Here is a 27,670-nt window from a genome sequence, read left to right as displayed (position 1 = left end):
GGCAGAAAGAGAAAAGACTTTTCTTTACAGGTATAAAAGGCAATCATTGTATTTTACAACTTTGCTTTTCACAAGATGGAGGTAGATCTGTTGCTAGTTTGATCTGATTAGGACCAAAACTAACAAATAGAAACATGTCAGCATGAATACTTCAGTGATCTGAACTGGGAGGAGTTTGAGATTTTTAAATATTATACATTGTCCCACCAAAAGGCCAGTCAACTTCTGCTTTGCTAGAAGATAAGTGAAATGGCATCTTTCTCCCGGCTACCTAATTATCCCTATTCTGCATTAGGCCCATGTCATCTTATTTGAAAGGCAGGAACCCAGGCATGCAAAAGATACTGGCTTCATCAAAGCATTGTAAGTAAACAAAATTTAAGTTGCATATAAAACATTTGTTTTTACAAAAAGTGTAGTGCTCCTCTCCTCCACATCTGCATGCTTACACCCGAGTACTCCTATTGACTTCAGTGGGACTACTTGGATGCATAAAGTTAACCATGTGCATAAAGCATTTGTAGGCCCAGAGCCTAAGCTCCCTCAAGGAGGATTTCTAACAGCTTCTCAAGGCCTGGCTTAGATTGGAGTGTAGTTTGCTGCTTAAAAGCTATCAAAAGAAACCCAATTTGTTGGTCAGGGTTTAACCAAAAAGCGACAGGAAGGTCTGTTGTGTTTTGTGTGGGACTTTTGTGTGTCCCTTTAAGGTCTGTATAGTATGGGTGAAAGTAATATGTAAAATGATTCACTGGAAGAGAATTTCTACATTGTGTGCACTTCACAGCACTTTCTCTAGAGTCAGTTACCTTCCTTTTGCTCTGTGGGTTTCATACCCAGCAGGGTGGGGAAGAAGCATTTTTAAATATGGGAACATGTGATTGTAAACCCACAAAGGGTGGCAGGTACAGTACCTGGAAGTATTTTAATTTTTTCAAACCTGACAGTATCCCTTAAGCCATTGTTAAGTGAGGGTCAAAGAATTCTTAGCCCATACTAAGTAAAGAAATCTAGTAGGAAATTAGAAATTCACAGTGAGCTCAAATGAAATAAAAAGGTGTTTACCCTGTTTAACATGAAGAGTTCTCAGAATGCCCATAAGCAAAATCAGCACATTTAAGGTACATGTTTCTAAACAAACAAACCAGAGCCCACATGTTCCAAGGCAAGTAGACCAGTAATTTTGCTTAAGATGGGTTGGGGCTTTGTGTTAAATACAAAGAGACTTTATACTCACTACCATGATATTCCTTCTGGTAAGTTACTGCCCTCGATTCTTCTCTGCTCTACCAGGCTTAATATTCTGGTCTTAGTATTTGTATTACAGTAGCAGCCAGAGGCCCCATTCAGGTACAATTATGCTGAGTACCTTGTGTCATTCAGAAATGAAAAGTGCCTGTTTAACCCTGGTGTGGAACATACTGTATGAATATCACTGGCTTCATCTGAGTGTCAGGTAGCATCCACTAGTGAACTCTGCTACTGAGATATTAATTCACATAGGCAGCTGTAGACTATTTACATGAAAAAACTGATGACAGGTTTTTCTGCCCATTCATTCAGATCAGAGTTCAGCAGGTAATAAAAGTCTTAAACTTTACACTCAGGGCCTTGTAAGCTGCTTCCATCCATGCCTATAAAACCTTCAGCTTACTTGAAATACAGGCAAAGATGTCATAGCTAGACTCCAGGAGCAGGAAATGGAGTACCAGGGGCCAATTAACCCAGCTCTAACTGGAACATGATGTCATCAGGCCTGGTCTACACTAAGGGCGGGGGGGGATCGAACTAAGGTACGCAACTTCAGCTACACGAATAACTGTCCAGACGCCACGGGATCGAAGTCTGCGGCTCCAAGGTCAACTCCGCCACCGCCGTTCGTGGTGGTGGAGTTCCAGAGTCGACCAGAGCACGTGGGGAGTTCAAACTATCGCGTCTTGATTAGACGCGATAGTTCGAACTCCGAGAAGTTGAACTCTCCGCGTTGACCTGTGTGGTAAGTATAGACCTACCCTAAGAGTCACAGCCCTAGAACTCCATGCTGTGGAAATATAGCAGATGGGTTGTTCAGGTACAGGACTGGTAAAATTTTGACTTATCAAGAACAGCCGAATAATGTCACAGTTGACCCGAGTCAGTCCTGGATTCTCTGTGTACCTTAAATGCATTGACTGACTCCAGTGTGACGGGGTGTGTGAAAAGGAATGCAGGGTTGGGGCCATAAAGGTGGTGTGGTGGCTAATATAGACTGCCTCTTTTAAAGGGACATATTTCACATCCCAAGTCAGCATCTGTTTTTATTTAAATAGACTTAGAAGCTATAGGAACTCATTAGCAGTACCAGAGTGTCTACACATTATCTTTTAGCTGCAGGACATTTTCTATGTATAAATTGTGTTCGTCCAGTCATGGTATCCTAGAATTTCAGTGCACATGTTGGCTTCTGAAGACTTTAAAATGACAGATGACTTAACAGGGCACCGAGTAAGTGTACCTCCTGTCTCTCAGATTTACAGTCTCTGTAGAAATACAAGTGCATTATACATCTTCACCATTTGATATTAAATCCAGAGTTCATTTTCTCCACCGCATGGTACGCCGTGTGCAACGTTGTTCCAGCTTTTTCTGAGTTTGTACCACCCAGCCACTGTTCATACAGTTCTTGTACAGTGCGGTTCCTCTCTGGAATTTCAGTCTTAACAGATTCATACAACTTCTCAACTTGCTGAAGCAAATCCTTGCTGGATTCACCTTCTGCTCTGAGCTGACCACCTCCGTTTAAACAGCCTAGGTGCAACACGAGAACATGACTGTGGGTGTGGAAATGCTTTAATAAAACTTTAAGAGCAATTAAAAGCAACTAATACAAACCAATTACCTCAATCTGCAACTGACAGTAGCAACATAAGACTTCATCAATGAAAACACAGATAAGTGGGGAATGAAATCAAATACTGTAACATGGTGGGACTCACAAGCCCTATCAAGGAGCCCATTGGTCGGCTGTGGCCCAGTCCAAGTTCAGAATGGACACCAATGCATGCTGATAAAAGGACAGGGAACTAGGACTTCCTGTTCCTCAGAGAGAGAAGGGAAGTTGGAGAGGGAGCAGGAACTTGTGGCTCTCCTTCAGACAGCCTGGAAAAGGACCATGCTTAGAGCAAAGTAGAAATAGCCGTTTAGTCTCAACTGAAGGAAGGAGATGGAAAGTCCTGCCCTCTCCATAAACAGGAGGACTGGGAGGGGGAGTTTGCAAGAGTGGTGGATGACTGAAGAAAGCAGCTGGGAGGGGTCCTGGGAAGAAGCCAGGGACTGCAAATGAGGGGGAGCAGTGTGCCTGAAACCAGAGCTATCAGAGTCAGCTGCATAATGCCTAGTTTGGACCACGCAACCAATTCTTCAGTGCTGGGGAACACTGCTACTAGGTAAAGATTATATGGACCCTAGAGGAGCAACTGAGGCCCAGAGAGGGTGAAGAATGGCTAGTCAGAGCCAGTGTTTGCTTTGGACTCTTACCCCAGAGGGATGGGGTTTTCCTAATATAACTGGCTGGCTAAATTCAATTGCCCATGGATCCAAGCAGAAGAGGCAGCAGCACTGGCTACACCAGAAAGGTAAGGGAATCTATTTAACACTTTCTAAGAAGTCTAAGAATTTTTTCTACCTGTTACTCCTATTTCTCACACCCTGCAGTCCTCTCAAGGGGATAGTGTAACTCTTGAGCTGAGAATATGGCTCTACCTCCCTTCAGCCAAATGGAAGGAGTTGTTCAATTACCTTTTCTGCCTTCACGATGCACATCACTGACCGAGCTGAAGGGAGAAAGATTGAGAGAAGTGGGCGAACTGTTTCTTGCTCATTGGAACGGAGCACCCTCTGTCTCTAAGCTAGCTGAAGAGCAGAACTTGCACTTCTGCATGGCTTTGGAAGCACTTGGGTTTACAAAGCTGGGGCAGGGCAGTGAGGAGGTTTTTAAAAGCTGAATTGTTAATTAAGAATTGCACCCAGTTTTGACATGCACAGTTTCAATCATGACTATAAAGTAATTGCTAAAGAATTGTTGACTGCTACACAAAACCAGCACACCTGACTTAACAAAACACTAACATACAGCCTGTAGCTTTCAGACAGACAGACAGACATGAAGGCTTCAGTCCAGCTCTCAGAACTTCAGAAACCCTAAAAAGTCTTACAGGAAACCTTGACTTACCAGCAAAAGTCCCTGTGGAGCCTTACCTGATGGGCAAGCCATGACTTCAACATAGTGATAAGGTGATTTTCCTCGTTTCAGTTTTTGCACTAAGTTCTGTATGTTTCGAAATCCATAAGCCAAGGCAAACTGCAGCAGGACTGTGCCATCCTTTTCTAGTGTCACTTCCTGGAAATCCTTGTTTCTAGGGAATAAAATCAGGCAAAATCGTTTGTCTAAATTAATTCTCTATTTGGCACTTGACTGAATACTAGAGAGCAAGTTTAAGTTTTACGCAGAAGATTATTCAAATAAAGAAACTGTCCTTTGAGGCGGCAGAGGACAAGAGTTCTTGGGGAAGAAACTATCCTCCATAAATCTAGTTAAATTAGGGACCTAAACCCCAATTCTACCTCAAATACAAAAGGAAAAGTGTGTAAAGATGAACATTTTTATGTCCACATAATGCAGATGTCATGCTGGTCAACATCAATTATTGGTGTCTTTAGTAGGAACAGAAGAGTTACAACGCAAGTAACTACAAAATTAGAAACACAGTGTGCTATGGAAACCATTTCCCCCGAATGGATGCTTGTACACTTCTCAATGTCGAGCTCTGAACTCTCCAGTCTTGCTCAGTCAGACAATTGGCACTCGGCAGCTCAAATCAGGCCAGCTGTGCTGCTCCCTGGCCAAACAGCCATGCACTGCACATGGCGGCTGGGAAATACGAGAACAACTTGTGCATGGATTCCTCTTAGCAACCCTCGGGTGCATGCACCCTAGATGACCACCTTGCTGTTAGGCTTTGATCTGCTGAAGAGCATCTGTGTCTGGACATCAAAATCCCCATGTTAGTATGTACTTCTATAGGGCCCTACAAATGATACATTATACACACACCTGGGAGGGAGGCAGGAGTTTCATTTTAAAGTGAGGCACAGAGAGATTTAAGTGACTTGCTCAAGGTCTCTCAGCAACTGGGTGGCAAAGTTGGAAATACAACCCAGGAGTCCTGACACCTAGTCTTCTAATCTAACCACTAATTAACACAATTAGGGAGGAGGAATTAAAATCCCAACACATCTATTTTCGTGTCTGACAGGTGAAGGGCTCCCTCATTTCCATGAGAGCGTCAGCTGCCAGGTTGCTCTAAATGTTTTCTGCAGCTTAACAGTGGGGAACTCTACACTGCAGAACACTATGTGGGTGATGGGGAAGGGGTCAAGAAGGCACCACGGGAAAAGGCTGCACAGACTGCGGGGGGTAGGGAGCCAATTGCCAGGGCTTGCTGTAAAATGTTCAACACTGAAGACTGCTCTTTGATTACCGGCAGGAGAAGAGTATACACAGAACTGCAGTGAAATGCAGCACGTTGCAACATAGTTTCAATTCCTTACTTTAAAGGTTTGTATTGAACTTCATCCACTTGAATCCCAAACAGTTCTTTTGCTGCATACTTGTATATGTGTTCCAAATAGCCACCAGAACCGCCACCAGAATGGCCAAGGAGCTCCTCTTCTGAAACGCTGCTAAACCTAGGGGAAAGGGAAGAAAAAGAAGGCCCCTCTTTGCACCTGCTTATAAAATAGGATACCCAGTGCTACATCCATTGACACTGAGAAACTGATTTCAGCGACGGTGAAGTAGTTTCAGACCACTAGTAAAAAAAGCCCTTTTCCCCCTCTTGAAACAGAATTACTTCACCATGCACAAGAAGGAATTTGGAAGTAATACGTAGCCAGCTGTAATTTAGTTCCTTGAGACCAACTTCCTGTCCGATAGCTATGAACTGCCCGGTATTGACTAGTGATAATTTCAGGGCTATGTAAATTTAACCCTACACTGTCAGGTATGGGCTTGATCCAACTTTTAAAAAGGAAAATTTGTTCCAAGTCAAACATACCATCTCCCAGTAACTTTCACTGTGTCACTGTTATCAGAGTGTTTAAGCCTTAAACTCTAACATCTTTGCTAATCCCCACTACAAGTGTCTATTTGAACATTAAGGAATTTTGCTCAGACTTGTTACTTTTCTGCTTCTATAATGGTTAAACTGAAGTGTCCAATTAAAAAAAAAGGAGATTAGTTGCAGGGTTTAGCTTTACATGACCGTACAGTCTTAGAGAGCCCATCCAATAGAAACTGCCTTCAAACATGTCTACCTTAGGAATTTCTAGAGCACCAATCACACCTGGGCATTTAAACAGGTCTTCCACTTCATAGCTCATTCCTGGGGGGAGGGATGGCTCAGTGGTTTGAGCATTACCCTGCTAAACCCAGAGTTGAGAGTTCAATCCTTGAGGGGGCCACTTAGGGATCTGGGGCAAAAATCTGTCTGGGGATTGTCCCTGCTTTGAGCAGGGGGTTGGACTAAATGGTCCCTTCCAACCCTGATATTTTATGATTTCCATTTCTGGAGGATCCAGGCTATTGGTTTTGATGATAATGCCATTGATGAGTGTTAAACTCACCCTGCAGAATAACCAGCAACCCTACTGCTGAATTTTGTTTTTAATTGAAAGTAGTTTTGCTACTTATGCACTTCTCTCCAATAACGGGAAAATGCCAATAGAACAGCCTCAATGAATCCACTTCAGACCCAGGAATCGGGACTTAGCCCAAAAGCATTTACATAGCAGATGTTCCAGTACAACTGGGATAGCTGGGAGGGGAAATGGCCTCAGTTATCAATCCTGGCCAGCTGGTTTCCATACCCCTAACCACAGAACTTCTAGGAAGCCAGAAAGAACAAAGGCCAAACCTCTTGAACTTTAGCTCAGTCTTTCCTAGAAGCCTGCAAGCTAAAGGGGAATACTTGTGTTTATATGGCCTAAATAATGCCAAGAAAAGCCAAGGGTCAAACACCTCAAACAATTCCAGTAATCTGACAAGGCACAGCTGTCTATTTGGAAGGTCGCTGTAATGCTTCTTGAGAATAGCAACCCACAACAATGGCTTTTGTTATGAGAGGATAATCAGGAGATGTTTAGGTGTTTTTACCCACTCAAACAGTTTTCAGAGTGGTAGCTGTGTCAGTCTGTATCACCACAAGTACTCCTTGTTCTTTTTTCATCAGAGAGTGTGACACTTCCATTCTGCTGCTCACAGCTGCAGAAGGGAAAACACCTGGGATTTCAGTCAGATCTAAGATGTTGCCACTTGCAGATAAAAATTGCAGCCTTAGAATTGTGAAAGACAATATTTCACCCTGTAATCAGCTTCAGAGGCTATTTTTAACTCAATTCTTGTTTACAGGAACTGTGATTCATTAATAAAATGTTTCAGTGTGTCCAGCCTCACGTACTGCTGCTCTGTGAAAAGGAGTCCGACAGTAAGCCCCATCGCTGGCTAAGGCAAGCAGTAATACCAGCAAAAGCACAAGGATTTTTGGCACTTATATATCATTCTTGCTGCCAAATTTAATAACCTCTTAGTGGCCTTTTCCACATGCCAAAGGAATAAATGGAACAACAGCCATTTGACTGCTTATGTTAATCCTCCAAATTCTGTGGAATACGTGCTGTTTATGACCAGTCAATTTACTGAGTAGGGTAAGGATCGCAGAAGGTTAGAGAGGAGCATTATCATCACTAAACATGAGACATAACATTAAAACAAGCACTTCTAATAAGTTAGCCAAAGGTTTTATCAAAGAGTTAGAGATTTTGTTTGCTGCTATGGAAATGTTAATGATAAAAACAACAAGGGGTCTGGTGGCACCTTAAAGACTAACAGATTTATTTGGGCAAAAAACTCCCTTCTTCAGATGCATGGAGTGAAAGTTAGAGATGCAGGCGTTATTATACTGACACATGCTCGAACCATGAGGCAAAATCTTGTACACTAGCCTACTGGGCCATGTACATCTATTTTCTTCTCTTACAGCTTCTAGGGAAATACTGAATTTGTAACACTTCAGTTTTATTAACGTATCAAAGCACTGCAAAGTCACTTTCCACGCACTGATGAAAACACATCCTTTTAGTTTAATGTGCTATGGAATACTGCAGCTAATGCCAATTTAGATGAATAAAACATCTGATTTCTAAATCCTCCAAATTCTTGTAGTCACTTAGCTTTCCATGCAGTTGGCATTTAGCCAAGTTACTTTTCAGTTAAAGCAATTAAACAGTCTCATCTGCTTTGCACATGTTCAATATGCTTTTATTGAATAAGAGAATGCCTAGAGACTAGCTGAAATTACTTTGATATTTTCTCATTTGTTCTTTAGCACTGGAATACATACAGTACTAAAAAACTAAACACAGCAGACCTGTAAATTTCTGTATTATCATATTATATTCTCCATTCTAGACTATTTCATTTTTCCATTTGCTCATTAGTTTCTAAATTTGTGCTTGGTGTAATGTCTCTAAAAACAGTTACAGTGTGAATGTTAGCTACATGAAGTAATAAAGATTGGACAGAAAAGTGCAGAACAATTATGTCACTAACAATCTTACTAAGTGAATTCATCCACTTCTGCTGCTTTAGAGAAAAACAGCTCTTAACGGTTGGGCTATGAAAATAAGTCTACAGTAGACAGTTGACTTCAGAGTCTCTTAAAATGCTTACTAACCTGATCTTGCAGATTGCACAGGACAGTTGATGATGCACTATTGTTCTTAACAGATTCAAAATCCGTTAGACAACAGCAAATATCTGAGTAAGATGTAAAAAGATGCAAATATCTGCAACTTTTGTAGTGTTAAATCATTTGTGGAAGGGGCAAATTCTGCTGTAGAACCTGGCTGTGAGAGTATTTCAGTAAACGTTTAAGGGAGATCATTTGTTCTTACATGGTATCCAAAGGAGCCGAGTCCACATCTGACAGAGAGACTCCCTTTTGTTCCAACAATCGTAGAACTTCTCCTGAAACAGAAACACCGGTGTGTGTTCTCTTTTAGGGTAAAGAAAAATGTTCACCAGTATGAAAGCCTAAAGCCACAAATGTAATTAATGCCAATTGTCCCCTACTGACTATTTCTTAACTTATTTCACTTCTATTGTGTGGCAATTGGAGATGCTTTGCAGGAAAGCAGTCTGAACCCAGAAGGCTCAAAGGTGAATGCAAAAAAACATTCCAAGTAGACAAGTTTTCATCGGCTAATATCCTAGAAAACCAAGTGTTAAAATGCAAAATTACTGACAGAACAGATAAGAGGTCATGAAAGCATATTTTACAAAGCACTCTAGTCTACGGCATATCTGTGGATCAGAGGACAAGTGAGGTGAAGCTAGATAGCATAGTCTACATGGCATTTCAGAGCATTCTTTTAGGATCAGCAGCTACTACCTTATATCAGAAGAACCAATGGAACACCTCAGGTTCCCTTACCCGTAGTAATTACACAGTCAACCTCACGAGTTTGGTACTCTTGGCTGAAGAAGTCTGGTCTTGAAGCTTCTAGTTTTTTGTCATAACAGGGCATTACTGTCACATGGTAGGTCTGGTCAGGTGAAAAATGCTGCAAAAAAAAAAATTGTACAGTTGCCCTAACTGCTATTAATTAATTTAATTAAGGCACAGGTAGGAGTGGAGCAGCTAAAAGCCAATTGTGCTGCTAACAATTTTCAGTACCTGAATTAATACTTTCTATTCCTTCCCAATTGTGCAGGAAAGAATAACAGAGTAACTATCTATCTCTGTAGCACGCTTAAATTTTTTTTTTGGTTTGTTTCCTCTATTAAGCCAGACGATCCTGGCAGATTTAGTCAGTTAAGAGTCCGTAATTACATGAGTAGTCAGATGTGTTTCGTATCCATTGCCCCAGGCCAGACTCAGACCCATGACAATTTATATTCTGCAACAACTACTCCAGGAAATTAGCTGAAGTTCATCACAATCCAAGAAGCTCCCAGGGACCAAGGAAACAAGTTGTTGAATCAAGGCCATTGTTTCAGTATCTCGTCAAATGCTCTGAGTAGTTGCCAGATGTCTCAGTTTATTCAACAAAAGTGTTAAAACCAATGTTCATTGATTATCCATTAAACATGGCAGTAACAATGCTCAAGTTTCTTGGTGGACTCAACATTTGGCTATAAGAGTGACACCAATCTTTAGACACCAAAGTGACATTTGGAGGAATTCCAGAGGCAACAACAATGATAGAACAGAATTAAATCAAACTGGAATAAAAACATCAAGCTGGGGAAAAGCACATAATTTTTTAGCAAGAGACTATCTGCATGTAAACATGAATTCAAGCTCTGTATAAGATCATGGTAGTAGTTTGCTTTTATATAGGGAAAAAACCCACCAGAAAAGTAAATAGGATGGTAGGAGGGATGTGACAAATCCAATTCTTCTGGTTTTGTTGAGTAACGGATAAAGGTTTTAACTGACCTTTTCAATGCCAAACCTGAAACTCTGCTCCCAATAGGCACTTGCAGGAAAAGAGCAGGGCAGCTGAAGGGGGGGGGGGGGTAGGGAGGGGTGTCTAAGACCAAGTATCAGAAGGGAGGCAAAGGAGACACCTGGTGGCTTGAGTCTAATCTTAACATTCTCTCTCCAACTCTAAGGGCTGGTCTACACTGGGGGGGATCGATCTAAGATACGCAACTTCAGCTACGCTATTCACGTAGCTGAAGTTGAAGTATCTTAGTTCCACTTACCTGGCCGTCCTCACGGCGGCGAGTCAACCGCCGCGGCTCCCCCGTCAACTCCACTTACTCCTCCTGCCGAGGTGGAGTACGGGCATCGATTCAGGGATTGATTTATCGCGTCTAGATGAGATGCGATAAATTGATCCCTGATAGATCGATTACTACCCGCCGATCCGGCGGGTAGCGTAGATGTGGCCTAACTTTCTCATCAAATTAAAGTGAGATGATAGACAGGCTGACTTGCTAGTGATCTACAAGATTTTCATATCTGTAAATCAATCCTATTTAATACACGGTCTTTAACAATGTTTTAAACACAGCTCAAGATCTAATTTCTACAGTTTCCTGTTAAGCATGGTCCATGTAAAGCCTTACCTGCTGTTTGGCAAAGTGACCCTTGATCAAGGAGCCCATGACCTGCTGCGGGGACTTAGTGGTACTAATGTAAGGAATAACAAAACTTCCATGAGTTTTCTCTGCATAGCAGATCCAACCTGCGAAAAGATGAAGTATAATTAATCACTGCACAGACTTTCAGTGGCTTCAGAATCAGCCTTACTGCCAGCCAATAACAACCATTTTCAGCCTCTCTTCGGCACACAGTACAAGAATAGCTCTTACCAACCAGATTCTGGGACAAGACTAGCTTCGCAAAGTAACAGTGCACTTAAACATCTGTACCGCTATGGGTAAGAACTTCCACAGTTCATGTAATCATATTCAGGAACAAGTGTCTTTCTTTATAAGACCACTGAAGACATTTATAATATCCTCACAGCACAGTAGTCCCTGTCTAAGTGGAACGGAATGTTAACAGACATTAAAAGAGAACTTCATGGCACCAAAAGCAAGTCTCACTTACACCTGGTTTTAGCCATTAACTTTTTCAGTGTGCAGTTAGTCTGCCACATTATCTGACCACTTCTATAGCCATTTAACTATTTTACAATATACCTGGACAGGCAGAGGCCAGCATGGGCAAAGCCTTTTTATCTTCAGTTTGCCTTTGAAAGCGTCGTACAAACTCTCGTTGGCTCTCCAACAAGCTGAAGTTTCTTGAGAAAGTTGTATCAAAAACATAGTGCACACCTAGATAGCATAGAGATATTAAAGCCACCAGAAATTGACAAATGCCACAAACTACAACACAAAATTCCAGCCCAGATAGGTTAAAGCCTGGTATTTTTACATATTTATAAACTGCTGTAATTGGAAACAGAACAGTTTCCTAGTACATAATAAGACAGGCTAATAGAAAAACTGGATGAGGAAAGTGAATTAATGGAGTGCTTTAGGGTCCTTTTCCTCACATTGAGTTTAATATGCCATCAAAGTAACAGAGGTCTGAATTCCCATTCATGTTATGATTTTTGAAACAGGCACTTGGAAGTTTATTCATGCAGCTTCTACAGACCTAAACAGAAGTTGCACTTGGAATGTTAGTAAGCTATACCCCAAAATTTCATCTGCGATTACCAAAAGGTAACAAGCTTGCCTAAATTTTTCAAGAATGCTGTCAATTTCTTTGCCGTTTCTAGAGGCGTCATCTTAAATCTTGCAGCTAGGGATGCTCTGGATTGTGGTGAAACGGAAACTATAACTAGCTTCTGTTGATTAGGAGCTGCAGTCTGAAAAATAAGAAGTGGAATATTATCATTTCCTGAACAGTTAAGATATAGCATCTTTGATCTGTTAGTAATTTAGAAGGTACTTGTCCATGGTCGCAATGTTTTCTTTTTAAAGTATGATCCAGTGGGGGAAGATGTTGCACTTCCAAATCAAGAGATTACTGTAAGAAATATTATGATCCTTTCACAAACTTAATCTGATAATTTTTTAAATTCAGAGGAACAGATAAACATGTTGTGCTGTGGATGTCCTACAATACCTTTTGGTTCTTGAAGACTAATCTGGATACAGACGATCTTCTTACACATTATTTTACCTGTGCTTCAGCAATCAAACAGTATGGTTTTCAAATTCTTGAGCCTATCTGCTGGCTACTGCATCAGTTGGGTATCACCTACCTTATTGTAACTTAACACTTTGTAGAGCTCTTCATGGCTCTGCTGAGTGATTAACACGCTTTCTGCGGATGTGATGCAGCCACTACAAGCTAAACAATCATTCAGGGTAATTTTAGTCTTTTCAAGCTTTTGTGCTCCTCCATCCTAGAAAGAAACAGATTAGAGCCAGTCCTAGCCATAGGAATCAGAGATCCATATGCAGAACATGTCAAAGACAACCTGCTACATAGTACTAAGAGAATTTTGCCAAAATGTTTGAACTAAGTCAGTTTTCCATGATTTTGTTTTTGGGGGGCCCATCACCCAACATCACTCTTCAGTCAGACCAAACCGAAAATCAGAAACCAGAATCATAGCCTGAGCAGCAGGGTAGTGATAGCCTTAACCTCATGGCAAACGCTACTTTCACCCACTAAATGATGGCTGCTCTAGGGCACAATCATATCTCTGTGCACCTTCCTTAACAGACACCAGTAATGCAGCAGCCTCCATCTTCAACTCAACACAGACATCAAGCTCTCTTGAAAGAGCAGCATCCCAAGTTTGTGTAGGAAGTACACCCTACCCCTGAAGCGGAGAACATCATTTCTACAATGCTCCCAGCTCACTTAACCTCCGAACTGCTGTCATTCTACTTTTGCAACTATGAAAATAGTTCATTACAACTCTGTTGGTTTCGATTCTATCATCAGCTAGCTCCAAAGGTTATGCCATTACACGACAAGCCACTTTACAAATATCTTTTAAAGAATCAGAACGAAAAATAAATTACCAGCAGCTAATCCCATCTATTTTAATTGAGTACCCACTCCCACTCTTTCAAATGAGTAACAGTGACAACAGGCATCATCTCAGACTGAGTGTTCTACATTGATATCCAGTGATTGCAAAAGTGATAACATATATTTAATAGTTGTAACATACTTATGTGCAGAATAATAAGGTAATTTATGGGTTTTCTAAACAATGATTACAAGGGGAAAACATTCTTACCTGATTGATTTGAAAATAACTCCCATCATCTTCAATTTGGATCTTGGCTGCTGTTTTTCCAGGTTTCTTTTCAACTTTTATTGGCTTTACACAATCCTAAACCGGAAATAAAGTCAAAAATTAAGGAAAGGAAACTTTAAATATGAAAGAGGCAGGAGAGGAGAGGAAAAGACTGATTGAAACTGGACAGAGTGTAAACTTCTTATCTCTGGTTTAAGCTGCACTGGATTCTTTGTTTAATGGGCAATCTTACAATTCCTGTAACCAACAAGGAGTCAAGCAAAAAAATCAAACATACAAAATCTGCTTACCCCATTTTTACAGAATGAACACTTTTCCAACATCATCACCAAAACTACAGAACAATTTTGCTGCCAGTGTGACACACACAGATTTAAAGAGGTCTTGCTCAAAAGAGATGACTGCAAAGTTCTGTCCTTTCCAGAATCTCTCAGGCGTTCTTCATTGTGAGTTTTAGTAGACAGGAGGCGTGGTCATTACATTCAACATGTGGCTATTGCCAATGAAATTTCATTTGATGTTGAGGGCAAGCAGATGACTTTATATGGACTGTTTCCGTTTAGTGTGTAGAGTTCAGTGACTGAAGTCCTGAGGGTGTTTTTATACTTTGCACGAGTTGCATTGTTTGTGCACCCACACCTCCCTTGTCTAGAAGTCTGGCTAGCAGCCTTGCCAGAATTCATCCTGACCTTAAATCATCCTCCCTTTACCAAAATCCTTTTTCCATCTTGATTACTGTAAATCCTGCTTCTAAAAATCTCTGCTCTGAATTTAGGGGGGTTCAGAATGCTCCGATTGCAAGGAGGACAAAAATCACTCTGATGTCCCAGTTAAGCTCATTGAATCTAAATCAAACAAACCTATCCATGGACTTACTCCCCACTTCTAGCCCCAAGGTCCTATGTCCTCTCCTCACTTGTGCTGCTCTGTTAGCAACTCTCTCCAGTCTTGCTTTCCTATTTGTCTGATTTCCAAATGACAGCAAAGCTCACCTCTGTTCCTGCCACTTTCCATTCCCTCCATACTGCAACTACTTTGTGTTGGATGCTGACTGACGTCTTTTCTGCTCTCCTATATCAGCTCTCCTTTTATTGGTTCCATCTGTTTGGAGGATACTATTTACAAAATGATATTCTATTGTAGTCCATAATTTACACTTTACGGGTAATATTACAGGAGCCCTTGTAAGAATTTAAAAAAAAAATCTTGGAAGATTTTATCTCAATTTGTTTTCCAGCTGTCCTAGAAGTGCAGAAGCAGGTTTTTCAATATGAGAATGTTTCCACTAGTTGTGTGGTGGTGTTACAAACTGTTACTCAGCCTCCGTGCTCTATTCTAGAGGTGGCTGCACTTCAGCAGTAAAGGAAACAATCCCTTTTCTGGACGTGTTAGAGGAGAAATGTAATAACCGTGCAAGTCAATAGCGCCTTCCTCCCTAGGTGCTCAGAACAGGAAAGGAGAGACACAGAGGCATCCACAGCCCATTGAAGCAGAAAACTTATTTCAAATCTACCAGAAAACAACCTATGTGAGGCCAACCCTGAGCAGTCAGCATGGGCACCACCTCTTCGGAGTGGAGTTGAAGGGCAGGGCAAGGCAAAGACCCAGCAGCCACCAGGCCAGGGAAGCCCCTAGAAGTCCCCCCACCTGGGGATACCCAGCCCAGGGGACCCTGGCATGGCCTGGGAGCAGGGAGAAGGGACAGGGGCCCTGCCCCAAGGGCTCCCTGAGGGATCTACCCAAGCATTCACTTGACAGGAGCAGGAACTGAGAAGAGGGGACACCACCATTCAACCCCCTCCACTCCCTCACTCTGCAGAGCCCCCCCCCTCACCCCCAGGGGGACCCCCCATCCCCTATTATCCCCCCAGGGGGACCCCCCCAGCCAACCCCATCCCCAGGGGGACACCCAATCACCTATTATCCCCCCAGGGGGACCCCCCCAATAACCTATTATCCCCCCAGGGGGACCCCCCAGCCAACCCCATCCCCAGGGGGACCCCCCAATCACCTAGGCAACTCCCCATTCCCGGGGGGGACCCCCAATCCCCTATTACCCCCATCCCCCGTGGGGATCCCCAATGCCCTGGGCAACCCCCCGGGAGACCCCCCAATCCCCTATTATACCCCCGGCCCCAGTGGGGGACCCTCAATCCCTCATCCCCGGGAGGACCCTCCGACCCCGGCCGGGACCCCAAATCCCCATGACAACCCCTATCCTCGGCCCCCGGGGGGACCCCTCAACTGGCTCCTCACAGCCCCGCCCCCCCCCAGGCACCCCCGTGCCGTGCGGAGCCTCCCCCGCCCTCGCGCCCCTTGGCAGGCAGCCAACCAACGCGCTCCCCACCTGCGAGGGCCCGATATAATCATCCAGGTCAGCCAGCTGCAGCACCCCGCTGAAGTGAGACGCCATTCCGGCCACGCTGCCGGAAAGCAAGCAGCGACAGCGACGGCGTGGGATGTTAACAGCGAGAAGCCACGCTGCCGTAAAAAGCGTTCTCACGCTGCCGGAAACCGTGGCGGACGGAAGCCTCAATAGCCCAAAAGGAGTAGATTTGCGCATGCGTCGGCGTCTGAGTCACCTTTTCAAAAAAAAGGTAGTGCGCGTGCTGCCTCCCTGCTGTTTGAACCGAGTGTGGGTGGGGAGGGGTGCGGCGCCCGCTCAGGGGGGCTGGGCAGGCCAGTAGCGAGGCGGTGGCCGGCTTGGGGTGTTTAACCCCTGCCTCGCCAGGGTTATTCAGGAGCGGGGGGGGCTAAGCAGCTGGGGTGACCAGACAGCACGTGTGAAACATTGGGATGGGGCTAGGGGGTAATTGGAGCCTATATAAGAGAGAGGCCCCAAAATTGGGACTGTCCCTATAAAATCGGGGCATCTGGTCACCCTAATTAAAGCAGCCTGGGGGCAGCCTGGGGCATGGGCTGTCTCCTGCGGCTGCCTGCCGGTCATGGCGGGGGCACCCGTCTGTTGGGTGGCACGTCGCACATTTGCTGAGTTACAGGCTGCAGGACAGAGCTGATTGCCTAGCTACTGAGAGACCAAACACAGGCTGTTAAGCAACCCCTTACCTTGTAAAAAGTGGCAGCGTGACAGGGGTTTGCCCCTGTTGTTTGGAGCATTTTTATTTAGCTGATGTTCTTGCCCCACCCCTGCTCTGCTAGAAAGTTTTCCCTCAAAATCGCTGGGATGAAAACAAAAGTTTGAATATCTCTCATGGTCCATCCCGAGGGAATGCTGCTCTGCAGTTGGAACACTTAATGCTAGATAAACCATGGTCACTACATTTGCTACTGAAGTGTTTCATGGGCATAAAATGGACAATGGAGCCAATTCTGCGAGTGTCCATGTGTGGGTGGGGCCTCCTATAAATCTTAGCAGTTATGGCATCTTATGTGTTCAAAGTGCTGTACAAAAAATAATTCCCACCGTGTCCCCAGGAAGTAGGGATTATTTCCATTATGGCGAAAGCAAGGCACAGAAAGGTGAAACAACTTCCCAAGGCCATACACTGAGTCCATGGTAGAACCAGATTTAGAACGTGGGTCTTTTTGACTAGAAGACCTTCAAACCATACTGTTTTAAGCCTTGTGTATAGAAAGACAGATGGGGCCCTACAGAGAACCTAGCATGATATCTAATGATAGAGAACTCCTATTTGTTCAGATGTTCCTCTTTGCATTGACGAGACAATTACTTTTTTTAAAGTAATGGTTGTGAAAATGCTTTGATAAAAGGTGCTAAATATTAGTGATAAACACAGATGGCTGAAAAATAACATGTATTACTAATGGTCTTTAGTGTGCGAAGAATAACGACACTGAATTATAATTATTTAGGACCTGATTCTGAAAACACTGTTGTGGGTAGTGCTTATAACTGTCAATAGCCCTAATGAAGTTTGCAGGATTAGGCATATATTTTGCATTTATTTAAGCATTTTACCAACAGCAGTGCTGACTGTGATGATGGTAGGGCAGAGGTTCCCAAACCTTAACCTGTGAACCCCTTTCACTAAAATGTCAAGTCTCTTGCGAACCCCTTCCTAAAAATGAATATTTCCAGGGATTTTCTCCTTTACCTGAGTATAAATTATAAAAGCCGTGATCTTGGAAATATAACATTTGTTTTTATGACATGCTTATTACACCCTATTATTATGTATCATTACAGTATTTTATTACATTATGAAAACGGCAACAAGCTCTCAGTTTCATAGCTTGTATCACTTTGAATAAGCTTGTTATAAGACAAGGCTCCTATGTTTCATCAAGGAGTATCAGATGTGAAACAGCAGGAAGGGATTTAAGAAGCCAATTCAAAGAGTTTCTTCTGCACAAGCATTCAGGTCCTGAGCAGTCCAGGCAAACAACGCATGTTACAACAAGGCTTAAACTTGTTCTTCATAATAATTTTAAAAACAATCCTAGCTGCCTATTTCATTTTAAAAACAGCAAAAAATATCCACCTCCCTTTCCATTTCTTCTAAGGAGTCTTGAAGTTTAAATCTCCTCAGTGTGATAGAGATGCTGGCTTTGATCTGCTTAGCTCTTGGAAGTCCAGAGGCTCCGGGCTGCTGGCCCCGTGCTGCCCGGGGTCCCTAGGGACAGCTCAGTCTGCCATTAGGGAATTTTCCCCCAAGAAACACCTGTAAAATTTCACAAACCCCTCAGGGGTAGGGTAATGGAATAATGTATTATCAAACAGAAATTAAATGCTCCACTTCTTTATATTTTGTTCATTTAAGAACACTGGAACATATATAAATTGAATGTAACCATGCCAATTAGATCAATCATTGTAATTCCCCCTTCTACCGCAAGAATATTACTATTTGGCAAATAGTGATACAGCCTACAAGAAAGCAGTTAACACCAAGGGGAAAAGCATGCAATAGAAAAGCTGGAACATGTGGTCTTTTGCATATGTCGTTGCTCTTCCGGGTATGTGAGGTGCTGAAAGAAAAATTAAAAAAATTGTATCAGTTCTGCTGCATCTCTGCAGGCAATAAATCCCTTCAATTCAAGGCTTTAATATAACTGCCCTACTTCCTAATGTGTGTTCCATAACCACCATTTGAAAAACATTCTAATAGTGAGATCTACTGAGATGTAAAATAGATTTCCAAGGAAGGGGGTGAAAACCATGTGAGTCATTTTAAAACTAGACCTGCAAACCACTGGAAAATATGGTATGGGACAATCCTGCTGACTGTGTGATAGACTAGATATGATCTAATAGGGCTTTTCAATCTCTGATTCCTACAATATTTTCAACAAACTAATATTTAAAGCCCTGATCCTACAATGAGCAGACCCCATTGCAAGATCAGGACCCTAACATCTCTCATATCATAACCTAGTACTCTGCCCCACAAACTGAACTGGATGTATGAACTGGATGTACCCAGTTACGGGTAATCTTCTATTTTGTACAGTGGAACTATATGAAAGGTAACCCTGTGATATCCATCTGCATCACAGGTGCACTTTTATTTATCAGCGTTAGGCACAGCTCAGTGAATAGCTTTTTGAGCCATATATTTCACCAGTACCCTTGGCTCTTTTGTCATGAATTCACTTACCTGATGGAAAATCTATAAAACCGTTAGGTGGCTTGTCCTGGAATCCTGCTACAAGAAGGAGTCCTAAAGAATTCACCTCTGATTGCTTGCGTGCCTGGGTCCAAGCTTTCACCACAGGGTCATCAGCTAAATTGTTCAGCTCTGGGAGATTAGCTCCTAGCAAATCTTTCAGATTTTGAGCGCTTAATTTCTACCGCAGAAAAGAAATAAAAATAGGTACATTAATGTGAAATAATTCCAAGCTGCTTACAGAAAAGTTACATAATGGCAGACTAACAACATCAGCTAAGGTTTCTTGCTCTGCTCTGCCAATGTCCCTCTACCCAGCCTAGTTCTGCACTCCCTACCTACGGATCTGCTAATGCATCTCACTTCCTCCCTACAATATCCCTGCTACTCCAGTACTCCTCACTACCAAAACACCTGCAGCACCCCTGTGTGGGAGACTACTCTGACTTAGTCTGTTTTGTCCTTCACTCCTGTGTCACCACGCTGCTCTGTCAATGCACCAAAATCTCGACCCTTCGTTGAGCCAATTCTGGCCTTCCTGTAGGCAGAGAACAGCTGAGCCATGTAGTGGGTTAATTAAACCATCAGCGTGCCTTGACTGATTTTTGACTACAGCAGTTTTATATTATTTCTGCATTTAAATGCAAAACTGATCAAATAATCTGTTGGTTTAAAATTGAAAACCAAACCAAGATACCTACAGCTCAAGGCAGCTAACAGGTTTAAATAAGAGATCTGTCTGGGGTTCTTGTCTAATCCTCTGGCGATGGCAATATACACACAATGTGCACAGTATATCCAGATAAGCAAAAAGATAGCTGACTGGAAAATGTCAGTGTGCAAGGAGTTCATGCTACCCTAGGAGACTTAGAGAAGGATGATGAGAATGACTGAGGGCATAAAAACCGCTCCTTTCTTCTGGAGACAGAAAAGGAAATACTTTTTCCACACACTGTGTAATTAGACAGCGGAGCTCATTGCAGCAGAATGTCCTTGAGGCCAAGAAATGAGCAAGATTTAAAAAGGGGTTGGACATTAATATAGCTAAGAATATCCAGAACTGTCATCATTAACGGGAACAACATTTTGGAAGGGATGTTAAACTTCATGCTTCAGGGCTTAAGCGGCTCTCTGACTATTAGAGAACAGGATGAGACCTAATGTTGGGGTCAGGCTACCCTACATATTCTTCAAAGGAGTTCATACATCTTCCTCTGAAGAATCTGGTGCTGACCCCTGTTGGAGACAGGACACTGGGCTAGACAGACTGTGGGTCTGATCCAGACTGGCAGTTGCTATGTAGCCACATCTGACAATGTGGCCTACTTAGTCCCCAGTCCTGAAATCTAGGAAAGATTCTCATTTCAATCACTGCTTTTCTGTTGCAGTCAATGGGAGTCTTGCCGAAAAACTGCTGGATCAGGAGTGACATTTTTGTTCTCCCAGGAAAAAGCACTGGCAGAGCAGGCAGTGCTGATGGATTAATTGCTATTCACGATGGAAAGTGCCACGCACCTGGACTTCATCTGGGTTGAGGGCTATAAATGTGGATACATCCATGACAGGATAACCAGAAGCAAATTTGATCAGATCCTTGGTTGGGGCTCCGCCTTTAAAGAAGAAAAGCAGAAGCTGTGTCTAGCTGCCAAGATCCCACAAAACCTTCCCATCACATTTTGTAGCAAAGAATCCTGTGGCACCTTATAGACTAACAGACGTTTTGCAGCATGAGCTTTCGTGGGTGAATACCCACTTCTTCGGAGGCTACCCCTCTGTAAAGTATCAGAGGGGTAGCCGTGTTAGTCTGGATCTGTAAAAGCAACAAAGAATCCTGTGGCACCTTATAGACTAACAGACGTTTTGCAGCATGAGCTTTCGTGGGTGAATACCCACTTCTTCAGATGCAAGATGTCTTGCATCTGAAGAAGTGGGTATTCACCCACGAAAGCTCATGCTGCAAAACGTCTGTTAGTCTATAAGGTGCCACAGGATTCTTTGTTGCTTTGCTATGTAGACATGCTTACACTGCCCCAGCTGGCAAAGGCCCAAGCTGGAGTCTCTCAGCCCCCTAACAGGGCACACTGAGCAACTGCTGACCTGCCTCTTTCAGCCCTGCCAGCATCAACCGTGGGACTCACCAATGGCAGCCTTCAGCAGCTGGTAGTAGGCGTCTGGAGAGCTCTGGTTCTCCTCGTAAGCAGCTCTCAGCTGGCTATAGAGGAGATTCTTCTGGCGCTGAGAACACAGCGAGGTATTCATGGGCCTGCTGGTCTCTCTGGAGAGGAAGTGTTTTAGAGATGTACCTTTTGTATTTGTCAACAGTTTGAGCAACCGGCATGTGCATAGCTGGGTGGAATACACCCCGACAAAACCCCGGGAGAGGAAGGCTGGCCCAGTGGTTAGGGCGCTAACCTGCCCATAGGAGGCCCAGGTTTAATTCCCAGCTTTGCCACAGACACCTTATAACCTTGGGCAAGTCACTCAGGCTGTCGGTGCCCCTTCACAATGGGGAGAACAGTATTGCCCTGCCTCGCAGGGCTGTTGTAATGGCCCAGCAGAAGAAACTTAGGCTGCATAATGCCCTGCCTTTCTCCCTCTCCCCAAACAGCTGGTGAGCCCCCCGCAAGGCTTGTGACTGTCAGAAGGAGACTAGCAGGATTTGTACAACACCAACGAATCCTCCTGAGCTCTCGCCCAGTCCGAGCTACAAAGAAGCAAGTCCTCAGTGTAGATTTCTTGATCTGCTGTTAAAGGAAGAAAGAAAGGAACAGAACCCACTTACCCCGAATGTGTCTAGTGGTTAAAAGAGTCACAAAGGTACCTGATGGCCTCACTGCTGATTGCTTTTATCCGAGTATCTTCCAAAGCACAGATGTGTGGAGCTAGCATTGTGAGCATTGTTCCATCTAACTGATTGCCATTAGCTTCTAGATGCCGAGTGACCAGAGACGTAACCTGCAGGTATGACAGTTAGAGTAAACCGATGAGTGTTAAAAAAGTACATGAATTTAAATTTTAAAATTGCAGTTGCTGACACCCATTCAAGTAATTTAAAATAATGTTCCTCTCTATCACCTGACCCACTGTCGCATCAAAATATTTCTTTTGTACTAAGTGCTAAATCAACAAGACATTTTAAGACAAAGAAAAGTCTGCCTTGGATCTCAAGTTTATTCCCATAATTCTGCTTTTCCACTAGTATTTTAAATCCCCTTTTCCCAGATTTTTATAGGTGCCTCTTGACCTCCATTTATACTCACTGCTACGATCACGTTCCAATATAGCTGATTCCACATATTTATCACCCTATGGTTGAAAGATCCGTGTCTGAGATCCATAGTGGCTTTTAATTTTGGAATGTTCTGATTAAAGCCTCCATTTAAAATGGGAGAGTGTACTTTATCAACTGTATTGGTATCTGTTCGTACTTTTGAAACATTCCCTTTTGTGGCCTCTTCCTTTCCAATCAGAATAAGACTGTGTTTCCTTTAACCTCACGTTCGAGACTCTTGGAGACCTGATATCATTTTGGTTTCCCTACATTGCACCATTTCTAATGTAATAACCTCCCTCGCTCTGCACACAGTTCCCCAGATGGGGCCAGACAAGTAACAGGATCACTTTCCAGGGCAATAACAATCTCTGTTCAGTAGAATGCTGTGTCCAGTACGGCACACAGTATACTCTGTGTGTGTGTGTGTGTGTGTGTGGAGGTATCACATTATTTAGACAGCAACAGTGTCCACTTTTTAATCACTGATTATTTTTTTAATTAGTGTCCTAGCAGCAGTTGTCATGTTTTGCTCGCATGTGTCTTACCTTTGGGAGATCCTGTTGCCATGATGTTCCTGTCAATAGGGCTGATAAGGTCTCGGCTGTAGTGATATTCCAGTTAGCAATTTCAGTTGTGGTATACATCCTGGCTATGTTTCCTAATAGTGGAAGGTAGTCTTCAGGCAGCGTGCCAAAGATCTGTTTATAGCACAAAATAGAGTGAGCAGACAGGCCGCATATGCCTGAGTTGTTTCAGTGCATACATTTCTCAAATGGATATGAAGCTAATGTGTACAAGAAGATCTACTGAAGTGTGCAGGATTCACAGACACTGATTCAAAATCCAGTGGGTAAGCAGGTGGATTTGATACACCTTCCTAAGTTTCCAAATCCACCACCAGGAGTCACAGTCGTGTATTTTATTTTTAATGGCTCTTGTTTTCTTCGTATGAACCGATTCCTGAATCTGACACAATATCCTACCTGTATTTAAGGGGAAAGGAGTGGTCAGAGCCGGGGATATGGTATCAGGACTTTCGGATTCTATTCCTGGTCCTGATACAGGGAGTGACTTTTGGCCAAAATTTTCAAACTTTGGGTGTTCAATGTTTGGCACCTATGTAGGTGGCTTGATTTTTCAGAGGTGCCAAGAGCACATGGGTCTCATACACTTCCAAGAAATTATAAGTGCTCAGGTTCCCTGAGAAAATCAGGCCATTTATTTGTTTAGTTTACAAAATTTGGCCTAAAACACTCAGAACACTCATGTTCCCAAGTGTGAAACGAAGCTAGGAGTGTTATGAGACTTAATTCATTAATGTTTGCAATATGCTCTAAGAGCTTCGCGGGAAAGGTGCTGTGGATGTGGGAAGTGTCCTTGTTAGAGTTGCTGAACTGACAATATTGAAAAGTTAAAACCCAACCAACCCCCTCAAAAGCCATCCTTCATCGTTACCCTTTTGCCCCAACAAGTCCTCCTCCGCATATCTCACCCAACCTGTTCCAGATTCTACGCTACCTTGTCCAATTTCAGCTTTAGCACATGAAGGAGAGGGGCCTGAAATTCCATCTTCCCCAAAGTTTCCAAATTGTTTCTCAGTACATCATCAGGCAGGCAAGCATCCAGATCACTGCTGGATGTGTACTTGGAAGCTAGAAGGTCTCTCTGCTTCACCACCACTTCTGTTGTCAACAGAGTTCTTGTGCAGTCTGCTTGGGAGAAGGAGAGCGCATTAAAATATCTAGTGTACTTTTTGTCTTCATTTGGCTCTGTGCAAATATCTCCCAGCATGACGTTTCTGAGAGCTTAGGGCTAGAATCATGGCAAAGGCAGTAGATTCATCCCTTTGGGGAGGGGGAAGCAGCATATGTTGTGACATCATTTCTGATGTGGCCAGTCCTTTTCATCCAGAGGATTCACGTGAAGCCTTTTGGAGGCATTGGGGGAAGAGAGGAAGGAGAAACAAAGAACATAACAGAAGAACAGAAGAATGGCCATACTGGGTCAGACCAAAGGTCCATCCAACCAAGTATCCTGTCTACCAACAGTGGCCAATGCCAAGTGTCCTAGAGGGAGTGAACCTAACAGGCAATGATCAAGTGATCCATCCCCTGCTATCCATCTCCATCCTCTGACAAACAGAGGCTAGGGACACCATTCCCTACCCATCCTGGCTAATAGCCATTAATGGACTTAACCCCAGTGAATTTATCTAGTTCTCTTTTAAACCTTGTTATAGTCCTAGCCTTCACAACTTCCTCAGGTAAGGAGTTCCACAAGTTGACTGTGCGCTGTGTGAAGAACTTCCTTTTATTTGTTTTAAATCTGCCGCCTGTTAATTTCATTTGGTGGCCCCTAGTTCTTATATTATGGGAACAAGTAAATAACTTTTCCTTATTCACTTTCTCCACACCACTCAAGGAGGCGAGACCCTTAGCTGTAACCTGTGCTGACCTTCCACCTTACTGGAAGTTAATTGACAGCATCAGCTTCCATTCTAAGATCTTGTGTATCTCCTGAGCAGGAGCTGGCATCTTCTGGGAAGATGCAGCTGTGGTACATGAGAGCAGAGGAGAAAGGGAGATTAGACTAGAGGAAATGAGACCCAGCCAGCACAGGGCACATCACATACAATACGTACTTGCAGCTCGTTTTTGCCGCTGAGGGTTTGCAAGCTGTTTCAGAAGATAGGTGAATTGGTTCCTATTCCAGGTCTTCAACTGGCTCAAGAAATCAGGGAAAAATTGTGTCTTCTCTGTCTGTGTAGGAAGAAAAGACCTTTATGGAAAGGCAGCTGCTGGGATAGGTATACTGGAGTTTTTAGTAGGTCTGGAGAAATGGTTTTCAGTTTCCTAATCCATCCTCTTTTAAACTGATTTCAATATTCCTACATTTACTCTGTAACTTCACAGAACTGTGCAGAAACTGTAGGAACAGGTGTATGAAGCTCACAGCTTGTATTAGATCACTAATAATGACACCAATACTTAGCACAGATGTGCTCTATATAGTTCACAACACCCCTGTAGGTTAAACACTGAACAGAGACACAGAGGATAAGTGATGTGCCCAGTGTCTTACAGCAAATCATGGTCAGAGTCAGGGTTACATCCCAGGAGTTTGTCGCCTAGTCCCATGCTCAATCCATTAGGCCATGCTGCTTCTCTGGAAATACACTAGACATGATGCTGATGTTCCATAGCTGTACAGTACCTCTGAGATCCTTTGAAGTGTGCTGCTCATCAGGGCACTGGCAAGAATACCCATGTCTGTCAGGGTGCTGACTGTCCATGTTGAAGGTGATCTGAGAAGGAAAGAGTATTTTGTATATGCCCTGAACTTATCAAAACATCCTCGTGCTAATGATGTGATCACCCAATGCAGGAAGGGAAATTAAAATGCATCTCATGCCCAATGGAACGCATCTGCAGAGACGTAACAGAAACCCGATGATGCCTGCACATCGATCAGCAGAGCTGACTATTCCTTTCAGTTTATTAGAGTCTTTGCCTTCCATTGTAAAGAATGAAAGAACTCACCCAACGAAAACTATGAAGTCAGTCTGGGACAGACAAATGAGAGAGTTCAGAGGAGAGCCAAGCCTTTGAGAAAAACTGGGCATGTTTAATCTGGAGAACGGTGGAATGAGAGGTGCCATTATGATGGTGTATAAATAGGCAATGGTGTGTTCTCAGGAGGAGAAGGATCAGTTCTTCTCATTAGTCACTGAGGCCAGAAGGAGAAGATGCAGTCGCAAGGACATCTGAGGTTCACCGTTTGGAAAACTTATCTAGTATAACAGCAGATAGGCAACCGAGCAAGCTGCCATATCAGTGGAGATGCTGGAATCAGACTGACTTGAGACATCCAAGGATGGACTTGACACCCATTCATTAAGAATGCCTTACATATCTATCCTGCCCCAGTGCAGGGGTATGGACTAGATCATGGATTCTCAGCCTAGGGATTGCAGTCCTCAGGGGGTTGTGACCACCCTGCTTTTCCCCATATTATCAAATATGCCAGATGAGAGAGGTTTCCTGGGGTGGAGAAGATTGAGAACCACTGGAGAAGGTGGTCCACTGAGAAGATCCTATCCAACCTGAATGAGTCCATAACATATCACCAACAAAGTTTAGAACGTGACTTCATGTGTGACATACCCATATTTGTTCTTTAGCTGCTGCTCTATGGCTGTCAGTTGGTCTTCAGTGAACGACATGCAGCTTTGCAATATTGTTAGGATGTACGGGTCAGATTTTGCAATGTCGGAGCCATTGAGGGCACAGGAAAGATTGCCTAAAATTTGTAGGTTTTCCTTTGAAAATGATGATAAGGTAGACGTTCCCTGAGAATACGAAAAAAACAAAACAAAAGAAATTGACATGAGCAACCAAAGTTGGCTGGATATAGTACCACAATGCATTTATATGGACATTTCACAGAATATCTCACTTCAGCTGCTTCTGCTTCTACGTCAGGTGCTCTTAGCAACATATACAAGGAGGATAATCAAGCCATGTACTTCCGTGGAAGCTTTTCCCGAACCAGAGTTGTAAGATTTGGGCTTGAACTACTTCTTGTATAAAAGAGTGATCAGTCATGTCGCACATGTTACTTTCAGGGAGTAAGAAATACCCTTTCCAAAATATCCTTAATGATCCTGAGTATGGGGTGGGAAAAGACCTACGGTGAAATCCTGGCCCTCCTGAAGTCAATGGGAATCTTGCCATTGATTTCAGCGGAGCCAGGATCTCCCCTGCTTAGTGGAGACTTATTTATATATCCATTCACTCAGTGCACCCAGTTATAAAAATTCCCGGGGTACATAAAGTCAATTTTAATAAAAGTTGAGTTTTTCCTTAAAAATAAAGAAACAAGTTTCCAGGCTTGTCTACATGGGGAAATTCACCGCAATAGCTATCTACTCTGGAATAGCTTCCCACGTGGACACACTTATTCTGGAAGAGGA

At 43.2% G+C, this 27,670-nt stretch overlaps 2 protein-coding genes across 5 annotated transcripts in view; both read right to left on the bottom strand.

Annotated features, from left to right (window-relative positions):
• Positions 1–1,892: 1,892 nt before the first annotated feature.
• CIAO3 (cytosolic iron-sulfur assembly component 3) lies at positions 1,893–16,387 on the bottom strand. The gene is made up of 11 exons (XM_044979803.1): positions 16,184–16,387; positions 13,816–13,911; positions 12,823–12,966; positions 12,291–12,423; positions 11,750–11,884; positions 11,171–11,289; positions 9,528–9,657; positions 8,989–9,061; positions 5,587–5,724; positions 4,234–4,391; positions 1,893–2,784 (listed from the first exon to the last, which is right to left on the bottom strand). Exons 1-11 carry the CDS (start codon positions 16,247–16,249, stop codon positions 2,546–2,548), a joined length of 1,431 nt encoding a protein of 476 aa, XP_044835738.1. The 5' UTR covers positions 16,250–16,387; the 3' UTR covers positions 1,893–2,545.
• Positions 16,388–18,366: 1,979 nt separating this feature from the next.
• LOC123344059 overlaps positions 18,367–27,670 on the bottom strand; it is a 64,445-nt gene continuing 55,141 nt past the window's right edge. For 3 of the 4 annotated variants that reach the window (XM_044979802.1, XM_044979798.1, XM_044979801.1), the window contains 10 exons: positions 26,862–27,046; positions 25,912–26,002; positions 25,340–25,457; positions 24,217–24,410; positions 23,244–23,396; positions 22,246–22,379; positions 21,563–21,699; positions 20,940–21,034; positions 19,416–19,605; positions 18,367–18,786 (listed from right to left, as the gene is read on the bottom strand). In XM_044979802.1, coding sequence (XP_044835737.1) covers positions 18,686–18,786; positions 19,416–19,605; positions 20,940–21,034; positions 21,563–21,699; positions 22,246–22,379; positions 23,244–23,396; positions 24,217–24,410; positions 25,340–25,457; positions 25,912–26,002; positions 26,862–27,046 — 1,398 coding nt within the window. In that variant the 3' untranslated portion in view covers positions 18,367–18,685. The remainder of the gene's footprint in view (positions 18,787–19,415; positions 19,606–20,939; positions 21,035–21,562; positions 21,700–22,245; positions 22,380–23,243; positions 23,397–24,216; positions 24,411–25,339; positions 25,458–25,911; positions 26,003–26,861; positions 27,047–27,670) is intronic. The other variant, XM_044979799.1, reaches the window with a different exon arrangement.

Source organism: Mauremys mutica, chromosome 11, assembly GCF_020497125.1.
Source record: "Mauremys mutica isolate MM-2020 ecotype Southern chromosome 11, ASM2049712v1, whole genome shotgun sequence".
Classification (NCBI taxonomy): domain Eukaryota; kingdom Metazoa; phylum Chordata; order Testudines; family Geoemydidae; genus Mauremys; species Mauremys mutica.
Note: the sequence above shows the minus strand (reverse complement) of the source record. Positions and strands in the feature narration are given on the sequence as shown.